At 39.7% G+C, this 14,251-nt stretch overlaps 1 protein-coding gene across 1 annotated transcript in view; it reads right to left on the bottom strand.

The window, feature by feature from the left end:
• Positions 1-1,028: 1,028 nt before the first annotated feature.
• Positions 1,029-14,251, bottom strand: part of LOC136578489 (polyamine-modulated factor 1-binding protein 1-like) — a 372,216-nt gene continuing 358,993 nt past the window's right edge. Inside the window, exon 26 of the mRNA XM_066578603.1 lies at positions 1,029-5,215. Coding sequence (XP_066434700.1) covers positions 4,829-5,215 — 387 coding nt within the window. The 3' untranslated portion in view covers positions 1,029-4,828. The remainder of the gene's footprint in view (positions 5,216-14,251) is intronic.

Raw genomic sequence — 14,251 nt, 5'->3', positions numbered from 1 at the left:
GGAATTCCGCCGTGTGAACATTGAGCGATTAGGTTCAATAAAACCTAATATTTGTGGTAAAATGCCTCGTATTTCTAGCTTTTTTTTTAACTGATCCAGTGTTTTTAAAAAGCGGAAATCATAAAATGGAAAGCATCTGTAAAGCTTTCCACTTGTATCCATTTTTCAGCAATAAGAAGAAAGTGGTGGTTCTTCAATGTATGTGTCTCAGTGGTTAGCACTGATGTCTTGCAATGCTAGAATCCTAGGTTCAAATCTCATCAAGAGCTACATCAACTTCGAAAAACTCTATACAGCCATCATTCATGGTCAGATTTGAACCTATAACTCCAGTTCTGCAAGGCAGCAGCGCTAACAACTGAGCCACCACACCTTGTAACACTGGGGTTCTAGGTTCGTGTCTGACTATGAACGACATCTGTATGAAGGATGTATGTTCTCATTGTGCTTATTCTTCTCTTTTGTTTTACCCATGGTAGTTCAGTAATAAGCTATGCTGCCTTGCAGTGCTGGCCTATATTGGGTTTGTATGTTCTCTTTGTGTCTTTCTTGCTCTTCTATTTCTCTGGCAATGAAAGTACAAGGTGTAGTGGCTCAGTTGTTAGCACTGCTGCCTTGCAACACTGAAGTTGTAGCTTCAAATCTGACCAAGGGAGATGGCTGTATGGAGTTTTTCAAAGTTAATGTTACCCTTGATCAGATTAGGACCCTGGCAAGACAACAGTGCTAACCACTGAGCCACCATGAAAAGGCACCATGCAGAAAACTGACAAAAAAACAAAAAAAAAGTCTATATAATGTGTCTGAAACCGGAAACAAAAGCGCAGCAGTCTACACTTTAGATCTTGTGTAAAAAAAACTGAACCGAGACGGAAAATACAGAAATGGATTGAAACTGAAGAACGGAAACGTTTTCTTTCCGTTTTGCTGTTTCCACGATGGACCAGCAAAACGGAGAGCAGAATGCCTTCCATACAAATAGGCTAAAAGAATAGAGAAATAGAGCAAAGCAAGCAATAATCGTCTGTTTAATCATTTGCTAAAAACATCAGATAATCATCTTTCTTAAAGACAGTCTCCAAATTTTAATTCAAAGCTTAATATTTGGAAATCACAGAGAACAAATAAATATGTCTACAATTTTTAATGAAAATTACCGGCTCTGTACTGATGCTCGACACAAAAGACAATTCAGTTCCTCACATATAAAATAACAAGTCTCGGTAGCTATGGGTGACAGCTAATTTCCTTTAGCCTTGCTGTGCCCTGAAGCACTAATGGATGCCTGTTTTCAAGTGCTATTGGAAAATATTAAACAAAAACAAAAAGAAAGCTGTCATTTTCTTGCGTAATTGCAATCCAAACTAAGTGCAAAGCTAAAGTACTTCACATAAATTATAGAAAAATATTCACGGTTTATTTAAATAGATCCGGCTGTTCTTACAAAACAGTTCAACTATTGGAACATACAAATACAATGGGTGATAGATGTAGTGGTATCCGTCCCTCACCGCCGCACAGAAAAACATTTTTAAAGCAACCTCCGGACATGATTATTCAGAAATACACATTCCTGGGTTCGGAGGTATTTTGGTCAAAAATTAAAAGTTGACAATTTTTGAGGAGCAAAAGTGATTGAAAAATATTTGGACATTTTTCAAGTTGAAAGACTTAGAAAAACTTGAACACTGGGGGTTCACTGATGCCATTATTATCTTTCCTAAGCCAGTCAAAAAAATGAAATCACTGTAGGTCAAACATTTGACTGGCAGGCATTTCTCGCGATTCCCTCATGTACATGAATTGGTTTTTCAATGGGTAATAGGGCACCACTAGTAGTAACTTATGTGCCATGTGCCAAAGGATGAGATGCACCTTTTGTCATCAGAGGCCTCCATATGCATAGGATCACTGGCTTGAATCTTCCGCGCTTGTGTGGATAAGACCGATAAAATTGAATCTTCTATCCACAGGAGCGCGGAAGATTTTTTTCCTTTTTGTACAGTCACTTTTCTTCAAACACCTTCTTGGAGCGCTTGGTCCTCCTGCGTCTCTCCTCAACTGCGGATCGTGGATTAAAGATGTTTCTATACGCTGACCTGGACAACAGGTGCCAATGGGTTTCCCCATCCAGGGTTATCCCACCGTGCACCAGGTGAGTCCTTACCTACTATTAGCCAATCGGCATATGAATCATTTTAATATACTTGTTGCACTCCTGACGTACATTATTTTTAAGATCACTGGCTTATCCTTACAAAGCGGATGAGTTGGACAACTTTTCTCTCATGTAAAGTCAACTAACCCCTTAAGGACCAGTGTGTTTTGGTCCCAAAGGGCACTTTTTAGAGATTTTACCCATGTGAACGTTTTACTGTCCTATTTTTTTTCCTTAGCCACCAAAATTAATTTTGCCACTTTTTGATCCAGTGACATAAGGACTATTCTTTGATATCTTTTTTCAAAGACTTATTTTTCTGTTTTTAGTTTTATTAGGGGTAAAAAGCTAAAATAAAAATAATTTTTTAAAATGTATATAATTGTTTACTTTTTAAAATTAGTATATTAACGCTAAAATTAAATACAGGAATGGGTTCTCTTATTTTGCTTTGATACATAATTTGTATAGTTTTGTATTACAGGGTACATATGGTGATGGATTTCGTTGGAGTCAGCGGTGGGTCATTTTCTTTTTTATGTATATATATATTTTTTTATTCTGTAATTTTTTTAAACTTATTTTTGTAACAATTTTTTTTAAATCTATGTCCCCCCATGATGTCATATAAGACCTCTGAGGGTCATTCACATTTTGTCTTTTTTTATTTGACAGACACTTTTCCGCTGTAGCTGGGGCATCTATAGGAGCCCCAGTTACAGGGAAAAACATCCCATTGTAGTGACAATACTCAGTGGCAGAGCTAATCTGGGTCTACTAAAAACCGTGCAGCTCTGCTGTGCCAGGGGCACCAGGCATTCACATGATCACAGGGTCGATAAGCGGAAGTAACACTTACGCTTTCTCTCTGCACTAGATAGTGCTCATTGAGCGCTATGTACCCCGGAAAGGAAAAGGCAGAAGCTGTTAAAAATGGCTTCTGCCTTCTCCTCCAGGTCATCAGCTGTGGCTAACAGCTGAGGGCTCAACCTGCTCCTACTTGATTGCAGGAGCTTTAATCCCACACCATACTTTTGCTATCAACCATGATTAAAGCCAAGGACCAAGGGGAGTACCTTTACCGCACTTGGTCCTTGAAGGGTTAAAGCTGACCTATCCTGTATTTATGTCAGCATAGCTCTGCAGCTCTTGATACTGACCTCCATTCGCCTCTATGGTCTTTTCTTAGATTTGGCTTCTGATGCTGTCAATCTGTCAAGTGGGCAGTCTCCTCCACTCATTTTCAATGAATGACATCAGGTTTCCTCTTCTTACTAATATCACCTATCGACAGTGAGTGGAGGGGATCACCCACTTGATACATTGCGAGAGGCTGGAGCCGAATTTAAAAGCAGCCCGTACGGGCAAATGGTGGTCAATATCAAGAAAAAAAAAGCAGCAATAGAGTTTACCAGCCCCGGTAATATAGACATGGCAGATCGTCTTAAAGTGGTCATGCTTTAAAACAGAAGTCCCAAACCTTTTATGCCTTGCGAACCACATTCAACAATTAAGTGATGGTCAAGATTCCCATTCAAGCCAATAACATAAACATATTAAACACAGAGAATGATAAAATCCGGATATTTCAATTTACATACACATTTTTCGATTTGAAAAGGGAAGCCCAGTTATTAACACCCAAGTATTCACTGTTCTACAGATAAGATATGTCTGTGAAATATGAGGATGATATATGTATATTCTAGCAAGTGCATATGGTCATATGAGCCACGCAGTAAAGGCTTCCAAGCCACATGAGGCTGCTGAGCCATTGGTTGGGGGCCACTGCTTTAAAATTCTAGAACTCATAAGGCAAACATTTTCCAATTAACAGTATTAGGCACAAAGTTACAGAATATTTCCACACCTACAGTGGATTTTTGTCCAGTGTGTTAAATAGTCCTTACTACTTTATGTACAGAAACTCCATGAAAAGGTCAATTTTCCTTGCACTGTACAGTAGTAGTAGATCACCTTTACTAGTGATTCAATTGTACACTGCACTAATATTTATGGATTGCAGTCTGCAAGTCCCCCCAACAGGTCATCATTTGAGGATATCCTATAAAGAGAATACCTGTGGCAATTTCTGATGCACTGGCAATAATTACAGTAGGTCACCTGTGCAATACTAAGGAAATCCCCCAAAAACGACTTGTTGTGGGTACTTGAGGTCTGAAGTTGAGAAACCCTGTACTAAAAATTGTTTCAAAAATACAATTAAATGAAAAAATCAACAGCAAATATACCAATGAAAAATATCACTATGTCCTTTATGAAATGTGACTATGGCCCCATAACCATGTAGATTTTAACAAATTCTACTTCCTAGAGCAGTGTTTCCCAACTCCAATCCTCAAGGCACCCCAACAGGTCATGTTTTCAGGATATCATATTGTAAGAACCCCTGTGGCAATATCTGAGGCACCGACAATAATTACATCACCTGTGCAACACTGAGGAAATCCAGAAAACATGACCTGTTGGGGGCGCTGAGGACTGGAGTTGGGGAACACTGCCCTAGAGGAACCTGACCACCACTTTAAACATGGACATTGAGTCAGCAAAGTATCAAACACCCTAATTTTATATAAAATAATCCAGAAATACAGAGCAGCGTATATTAAAAACTATTGAGATCAGAACCAATGATTACATAAATACATCTTATTTCTGTCCATTTATCTCTTTGTAGTTTCCTTGTAGAAGAGCTGAAAGCTCTGCAATATGTTGTATCCAACAGGATTTGTCTTCTGAATCTTGTATTAGTTGTTCCAAGATTCCTTTTAAATTGCCCTTTGTTCCCTGGCATTGGGGAAGAATCTGCAGCGGGCTATCACAACATGGCTGCTTCTTGTGGCTGCAGGATAAAGTGTTGTTCGGCGTTGGCTCCTTGTTGAGAACCTCTTTGTGCCCTTTAACTTTTAAATGGGTGAAGAGATTAGACAGAGTCTGATTGCAGGTTTCCCATTGGAGATCAAGGTGCTGGTTCTTAAGCCTCTCCTCTTCCAGCTGCTGCTGTAGACATCCATTCTCTCGGTTTAGTTCATTTAGCTAGATCAGAAACAGGAAACATGAATATGTGGTTCTTTAATATTTTATTACAGTATTATTATTTATTAGAGGGTAGGCTGATTTGAATAGAATGGGCCGAAACAGAAAATCAAAACTCATCCACTTTTTAAAATGTCTGCTAGGACAGCAGTTTATGTACGTTTTTGAACTCAATTTTTGAGCTAAATCCAGGAATGGATCCAAAAGGAATTAAAATTCTAACAGAAATACTGATATTTTTCCTCTCTACGTTTGTATCCACTCCTGTGTTTGGCACAAAAAATACACAAAAACTGTGTGTGATTCCAGCAAATGACTCCATATGGATAGTACAATATAGAAGAGAAACACAATTTTCCTGGAGCTCGAATTCGACACATTGTGGATCAGGTTGACATATTTCTGGAAAGGGCTGGGAAGGACCAAGTGGTTATGACAGAGTTTAAGGTAAGTTGAAGACCCTTAAAAACAATTTCAGGGACCTAGGATGTAAGCTTAGGGCAAGGACGGCCATATTTTTATTTTCTAAAAAACTCTCTCTACCATGTGCCGCACCAAAAGGCAGTGGAAGTGGCTCAAGAGTTGGTGTAGGAAGGAGGAATTTGGGTTCACAGAGAATTGGGCTGATTTTATTGTTGACTACAGGTTATACAATAGGGATGGGCTAAATCTCAATGGGAAGGGTACAACTGTGCTGGGGAGAAGATGGCTAGCACGTTCGAGTGTTTAAATTAGGGACTGGGGGAGGAGAACCACATGGACAGAGGGGAAGATAGCATAGAGAGTGATCTGGGACTTAGTAATGAAAATCAGGGTGGAGCGGAGGGAGGGGTTAATACAATTAGAACTGGAAGCACAGTTAATAGGGATACACTAATGATAAAAAAATAACCAAAAACTTCTAAACTGTGTAGTGGCTAATGCTATAAGTCTGACCAAAAGGTTTTATAGAATCACAGAATCGTAAACTTGGAAGGAACTAAGGTCATCAGGTCCAATCCCGTGCTCAATGCAGTTTGATGAACTGGAAGTAATAATGTCTGAGGAAAACTATGCCATAGTGGAAATAAGTGAGACTTAGTTGGATAAAAGCTGTGGCAGGGCAGTTAACTTACAGGGTTACAGTTAGTTCAGACAGGATTGTAAAAAACAGAAAGAGGGAGGGGTTTGTTTTAATGTAAAGTCCTGTTTAAAGCCAACACTACGTGAAGATACAGTAGGGATAAAAAGTATTTAGTCAGATACCAATTGTACAAGTTTTCCTACTTAAAAAGATGAGAGAGGCCTGTAATTGACATCATAGGTAGACCTCAACTATGAGAGTCAACATGAGAAAACACATCCAGAAAATCACATTGTCTGATCTTTAACAAATTTATTTGCAAATTATGGTGGAAAATAAGTATTTGATCTGAGGATTGGACGGGTTGCAGGTCCTCAATACTATGAAAAAGAGACCCCTTATTTGCTCTTGGAAAGACAGTAATGCTGCTTCTGATAACACTGGACAACACTGAAATTATTACTGACTTAAAGGGGTTGTCCCGCGAAAGCAAGTGGGGTCATACACTTCTGTATGGCCATATTAATGCACTTTGTAATATACATCGTGCATTAATTATGAGCCATACAGAAGTTATTCACTTACCTGTTCCGTTGCTAGCGTCCTCGTCTCCATGGAGCCATCTAATTTCAGCGTCTAATCGCCCGATTAGACGCGCTTGCGCAGTCCGGTCTTCTCCCTTCTGAATGGGGCCGCTCGTGCCGGAGAGCTGCTCCTCGTAGCTCCGCCCCATCACGTGTGCCGATTCCAGCCAATCAGGAGGCTGGAATCGGCAATGGAACGCACAGAGCCCACGGTGCACCATGGGAGAAGACCTGCGGTCCACCGTGGGTGAAGATCCCGGCAGCCATCTTCGCAAGGTAAGTAAGAAGTCACCGGAGCGCGGGGATTCGGGTAAGTACTATCCGTTTTTTTTTTTTAAACCCCTGCATCGGGTTTGTCTCGCGCCGAACGGGGGGGCTATTGAAAAAAAAAAAAACGTTTCGGCGCGGGACAACCCCTTTAAAAGGTACTAATCTGAGGTATCTTGGTGTGCTGAACACGGATATGACCATGCAAATTTTTTATTGGCTCTCGTTTTGAAGATATTTCATATAGTTCATTTTCTGTGTTTCACCGTGTAAATGTATCCAGTAGGACTGTAACATCCTAAACAACATCCTAACATTTTAAAGATTAAAGAAGGAGTTTTTGTGGGTCCTCAGATTTGAGAGCTCTTCAAAAGATGACCGGATCAACAACTTGCTTCAGGGTGATGCGAAACAAGCATGGAATACTTTTTACCTAGTGTCTACAAACTTTCTTGGGGATGTTAGGGCAGAAAACTACAAGGACCTGGTACAAGAAATGCTGATGCAGTATCAGAAACCTGGCTGCAATATGTCCCTAAAGATCCACTTCCTTCATTCCCATTTGGATTTCTTCCCAGACAACTGTGGAATGGTTAGTGATGAACATGGCCAACGTTTTCATCAAGCTATCGAAAGAAAGACGCAGGGAAAATGGTTTACTACCATGCTGGCTGCCTACTGCCGGACACTCCACAGAGATGGTCCTGAACAGTTGTACAAGAGATAGGCAAAGAAATCTAAGACATAGTCAATGACGTGATTCTTTACAGGTATTAACCATAGGCCTATTACTACTGGCATGCATTTCGTGATGTAAACAATAATTACAGACTACAAAAAAAATAGAGCCAATTTTGCATGTTGACGGTCATATTCATGTTGAGCACATAAAATTTGATAAGAAATTACTAATTTTATTTTAGCAGTATGACTTTTGTAAAAACGTGTTGACCAGTGTAATGTAATATCTGAGTGTTGATCGTCTTTGAGTAAACCAAGCTAAAAAAAATTGAGACATCAAAAAAGATGTAACATATATTCTTTTAGTTTATCTGAATAGTTGCTATAAGCATCCAGATAATGTTTAAGGGCATTAATGGATACACGGTGTGGGATAACTCTATGATGAGAGGAAACATCTATGGTAATCCAAGAAAAGTAAGACGACCATTCTAATTTATCTAAAGCCTGGGACTTGGTATCTTTAATGTAGTCAGGAATTCTGGCTACCAATGGTTGTAGTAGATTATCTAGCAATATATTGAGGTGCTCAACCAATGAGCCATTACTAGCTATAATTGGGCGTAGAGGAGGAGGAAAGACGTACTTCAGAAATTTGGTATTGCGTTCCATCTCACTTACTTGCATATATTACCCAGAAGAGCATGCATGGCCTTATAAGTCTCCTCACTCACCTAGGTGTCTCCACACACCTTCTGGGTGCTCTCCTTAAGGAGAGAAGACACCCCTCCTGACTATAAAATGTGGGTAATGCTTGGAATATAGGGCAGACTGGAGAGTCTACTAACAAATAATCATATCGTTTTTGGTCTATTATCTCTGGGGACAAACCTTCTTGTAGCAATTTGGATAAAGCAATTTTAATTTCTGTTGCATTAATATTAAGAAGCCAGTAAGTGAAGGTATCAGATAACAATATAAGTACCTTATGTTCATATAAAACTTTGTCAAGTATCTCAAAAGAACCCTTATCGACAAGGCAGACTACAGTAAAAGGACTGAGAGCAATATCTTCTAGTGCTCTTCTTTTGGTTTAGTCATATATTATGTACTATCTTATTAAGTTGGTAAGTTACTTTTTCACTTGAATTTGAAGAGAGTCCATAACTGAAGTTCTTGCTTGGAGACGATAAAAACCAGATTGGATATTTATGATTTATTAATATTATCATCCACAGGAGAAATGGGCTCATCCTGTAAACTGGTGAGGGCTAGAGAAGTTAATTGCTCTTCAAACATCATTCCCAAAGGAATAGTTTGTTGTCCAACGGTATTCAAAAAATTAACTTGATAACTTGAGTTGTATTTTCTATAGTAGGAATATCGCAAAAACTTTTCTTTACAGTTGATAGTCGTGATATGAATTTATTGACATCTTGGATCGTCTGATACAAGTTTATACGAGGTGGATGCAAAATTCCGACCCTTTGAAAAGAATGAATAACTGAGAGAAATTCAAAATTGTGCCTGATAATTTGAGAACCAGTGAAACATTGTTTACATGGGATGTTTGTGGCTGCCTTTCTGCATAGTAGTTAGTTTTTCCAGCTCTTCGTCATTGTTTTTTGATAGATTTATGGCACTATGCTGGGTGTTTGCAAAGGGAAAATGAGAAGCCGCTGTTTAAGAACGAGCTTTATGTTTATTTGAAGACACAAAATAATTGGAAGACTCATCCGTACCTGGAAAACCAGTTTGTACATCAGACATATCTGGATCTGAAGGAAAACGCACATTTTTGTTGTGGGTATTAGACTTCTTTAAAATAAATTTTGGCTTCTCGTTAGGTGTTTAGGGCTGTAAGCGCCAAGTATATACACAGCATGAGTCTGATAGTTACGCGTGTCTCGTTGGATTTTTTGATAGAAGCAATATGATCCTCTAGTTTAGAGAGGTTACCTTGTAAAGATTTGTGCATTACCATAAAAACTTAATGAGCTTGATATAATTATAGTGAAGATTGAGTCTCCTGGATGACTGAATGAAGGGGTTTACGTTTATCATGTTCAAACGAGATGATCAGCTGAATCAAACCAAGTGAACATGTAGAAAGTATATCGTTCCACTGAAACAAAAAGGTTTCAGGATATTCAAAAGTCTTTTTGATTCGTAAGCCATGTGGTATCATTTTTTAATGACACAATGTAGTAACATCTCACCAAATACACAATCTCTGTGTTATCTGTTTTTCCACGGTGTTCATGACACTTTTTATATTATTATAGGCATCATCATTCACATTAGACTGTCCAGTAAATAGTTCAGCAACTTCATTTAAACATTCAGGGGTAGTTAATACTGGGTCTTACACAGTAGGCGATATATCCATTGTAGGAGAAGTCATAAGCAACCAAGCACTGGCAATAAAATATTAACTTGATAATGGCACATGCCAAGGATTCAATATAAATGTATAGAACAAATATAGAATGGGAGCTCATAAACAACAGAAAGAAATATATCTATAGTAAAAAAGTAAAATACAGCTCACCAAAAATCTTGATCCACAGCATTATGCCAAAAAGCCAACACCAGACACACCCCGATACTGTATCAAGTTTTTCTTTAGTTTTTTTTTTTACTAGTTTGGATATTTTTGACTTTAAACAAATCATACTAAAAAATCTATCTATTCTAAAGGCCCATTTAGACAGGATGAGTATTTGGCAAACACGAGCTAGTATCACTGGCTCACAGCGGGGAGCCTGCAAGAGATTTCTCCTTTGACATAACATAGTGGCTGTTCAGTACTGAACAGCTGCTATATACACTGAGCGATCAGCTCATCGTCCATCGTTTATGCATAAGCAATGGCCGATGAGCTGCTTGCTCAGTGTAGGTGCACAGGAGCTGGTATGCGTGGGGATGAGTGTTGGGCATCGTTTGCCTGACACTCATCCCATCTAAATGGGCCTTTAGGCAAGGTGATTTCCTCTCCTAAATTCTCCAGCCAAGTCTCAAATTTGTCACCAAGAAAATGCGTACAACAGGCAACATGATAGCTTCTAGTTTATATGAAAATACTTTGACATCTCAAAATTGGCTCATGACTAAAGGTCGTTTCAGATGGGCCCAATCAAGATGTGGTCAGTGCGCTCCTTAGTAAAACAAACCAGAACATTTTCTTCCTCTACAACATCCCAGACTTTTATAGTAACCCCTTAGTGACGTTTTCGCCTTAACGACCAACACATTTCTCCCCATTTCAGCAGCCACAAATTTTTTATTTTTCTGTCGACGTATAAGGGCTTGCCTTTTTGCTCCACAAGTTGTATTTTTTATATTCAAAAGGTATTTATTAAAGGTTTTTAAATCCATTCACTGGTCACGAATGCAGAAGAGATTATACAAACTATCTCGTTTTCATTGTATATTTGAAGAGACTAGTATTGGCGTCTATCACTACCCCATGGGTCTCTTTCCAGAGAACCACAAACCCAAACATTTTGTGGATGGCTATGTGGGTAGGATCTACCGAGTGCAACACACTCCCATCTCAGACGCTGCATCCAGCTCAGACATAGACTCAACTGTGAAACTGTAAGGAAGAAAAGGAGTAGTTATAACAAAGTAGATGAGAAGAGAAGGGGAGGAGTACTAGGGGTATTAGATAATACAATATCTGGAGAAAGAGAGCGAGTCTTGAAAGATCATCCACACAGCCCAAGTGGAGTAGAATCCCGTAGACTCCTCTTCAAGATCAAAACACCTAATTTCTTCCATATATTTTAGGAAACTATTCTTGGGATCATGGCACTTTGCTTCCAATACCGAGGGATAATTTTGACTCAGAGCCATTACAAAATGTCACAATAATTCTTTTTTGGATTTAGATATTGAGTCTGGGAACAGGATTGTAATCTCTGGGGTAATATCGAGTGAGGTTCTGCAAGCTGCTTTACATAGCCTGGAGATATCCTGCCCCAGAGGGGCTATGAGTAGGCAGTCCCACGAGATACACAACATTGAACCTGTATCTAACAAGCAGCTCCAGCATTGATCGGATACTGAGAGGTACATTTACAAGTTGTATTTTTAATGGCATCATTTTGGGTATATATAACGTATTGTTTAAGTTTTATTACTTTCTTAGGGAGATTGGGGGAAAAAAAAAATTCTGCCGTTTTTTTTTGGATTTCATTTTTACGTATTTCAGCATGCAAAATAAGTAATGTGATATATTATTCTCTGGGTCAGTACGATTCCAAGGTTTATATCGTTTTTTTATTTTTCCAATGACAGAGCTCTATGGGGGCTTGTCTGTTGCGGGATGAACTCTAGACTCCGGACGGAGTTTCCAACGCAGATGGGAAACTGGTCTAGGGCTGTTCTCACACAGGCGGTTTTTACCGTGCTTACTGCGGGGTTTGAAACACTAAACACTGTAAAACTCTTCAACTGATTTCAAGAGGGCTTCTCAGACAAGCGTTCGAGCGCGGCGTTTCTAAGACCACAATTTTCTAATGCGGTTTGCTTTATTTTAGTGCGTTTCAGCAATTTTTAACACACCTCATCATCCATTGCAATGATTGGGAGCAGTAAAAAACAAAACGCTGTCATAAGCGTTTGAAAACGCTGTAAAAGGCAGTGTTTGCTGTGTGAGCGCAGCCTTATTCTGACTTACGCCACCTACTTAAAGGCTACTTGCACTTTCACTTTGGAGTATTCATGGTCCGCCGGTTCTTTTTGGCTTCCTTCCGGCACCTGAAATTGTCCTACATAGCCCTATAAGGGTCCATCTTAAATTGGCAAAAGGAGCTGAAATAGCCGAAAGAGCAGCAATACTCCAAAGTGAAAGTGCAAGTACTCTTTAACCCCTTAGGCTGGATTCTCGGCGGAAATCTTGTGGTTTGGCCACAACGAAAAACTGCAAGATTTCCGCCGGGAGAACAGCCGCTGCAAAACCCGCGGTGGCTTTGAAGCGGCCTGGCCGCTCGCTCTTCCACTGTGGCTGGCGCCCCCATAGAGGGGAGCGCGGCAGCAGCGGGTTCTGTCGGCTTAGCTGGCTAATACCGGGATTAGCGGCTGCATGCGGATTTGCCGCGGCAAATCCGCCCTGTGTGAACCCAGCCTTAATGACATGGCCTATTTTGGGTGTAAGGACGGAACGATTTTTGGCAGATTTTCATCTCCATTTTTCAAAAGCCATAACTTTTTCATTTTTCCGTCGACGCGGCTTGTTTTTTTATGTGGCGAACTGTAGTTTTTATTGGTGCCATTTTTGGTTACATAGACTACATTGTAAAACGTTTTTATACTTTTTTTTATTATCGCAGGGAGGGAAAACGCATCAATTCTGCCATAGATTTTTTGTTCTTTTTCTTTTACAGCGTTAATCATGCAACATAAATGACACAATACATTTTTTCTGCGGGCCGGTACGATTACAACAATACCAAAAGTCTTTTTTTGGGGGGGGGGGGGGGGGGTTCTAATTTACCGCAATAAAAACCTTTTTTTTGGAAATCATTTACTTTTTCTAAATTGCTGCATTTAAAGTCCTATAACTTTTTTATTTTTCCATGGACGGAGCTCTGTGAGGGCTTGTGTTTTGCGAGAGAAGCTGTCGTTTTTACTGGTACCATTTTTGGGTACATACAGCTTTTTTGATCACTTTTATTGCGTTTTTTTGGGGGGGGGGGGTTTCCGCTTTTTTGCTGTGCAGGATAAAAAGCATGTTCATATTATTGTACGCGTTGTTACGGATACAACGATACCAAATATGTGGGATTTGTAATTTTTTTATGCTAATATGAGAAAAAGCACCAAAAAGGGTTTTTGTGAAATATTTTTTTACTTTTTACATCTTTTTTTTTACATTTTATGTGGGGGACTTGCACCATACCAGCTCTGATCGCTATGATAAGACATTGGAGGACTTTTGTCCTGCAATGCCTTATCGCTTGTTACAGCGAGCACAGGCATTGGCAATGCAGAACACCTGTAGCTGGCATCCTGTTGCTATTATATCACGAATGTCCGATGATGTCTGTGAACCCTTCTCACGATCTACATAGATCGTAGCAGAGAAGCGGTTAACAGCTGGGGCCGTTGCTCCAATGCACCCCCCCAAGTTGCATGGCGAGCCTGATCTCATGCTATCCCCAGGGCGTAACTGTACGCCCTGTTGCACTAAGTACCTTCCTGCCAGAACATACAGTTACGCCCCATGGTGGAAAGGGGTAAAACGTTGTCACAAACCAAATAAACTGCTTCATGACAACAATATTCGTTAATTGAAGTGTCCTTTATCAGCAGGATAATGCTTCCAACCACACCGGAAAAACATTTTTCAGGAATGGTTTGAGGAGCATGACTTTCAGTTTAAAGTGTTGACTGGTACCCCAATTTCCCCATATCTCAATCCAATCAACCATCTGT

Source organism: Eleutherodactylus coqui, chromosome 9 (genome assembly GCF_035609145.1).
Source record: "Eleutherodactylus coqui strain aEleCoq1 chromosome 9, aEleCoq1.hap1, whole genome shotgun sequence".
NCBI classification, from domain to species: Eukaryota; Metazoa; Chordata; class Amphibia; order Anura; family Eleutherodactylidae; genus Eleutherodactylus; species Eleutherodactylus coqui.
Note: the sequence above shows the minus strand (reverse complement) of the source record. Positions and strands in the feature narration are given on the sequence as shown.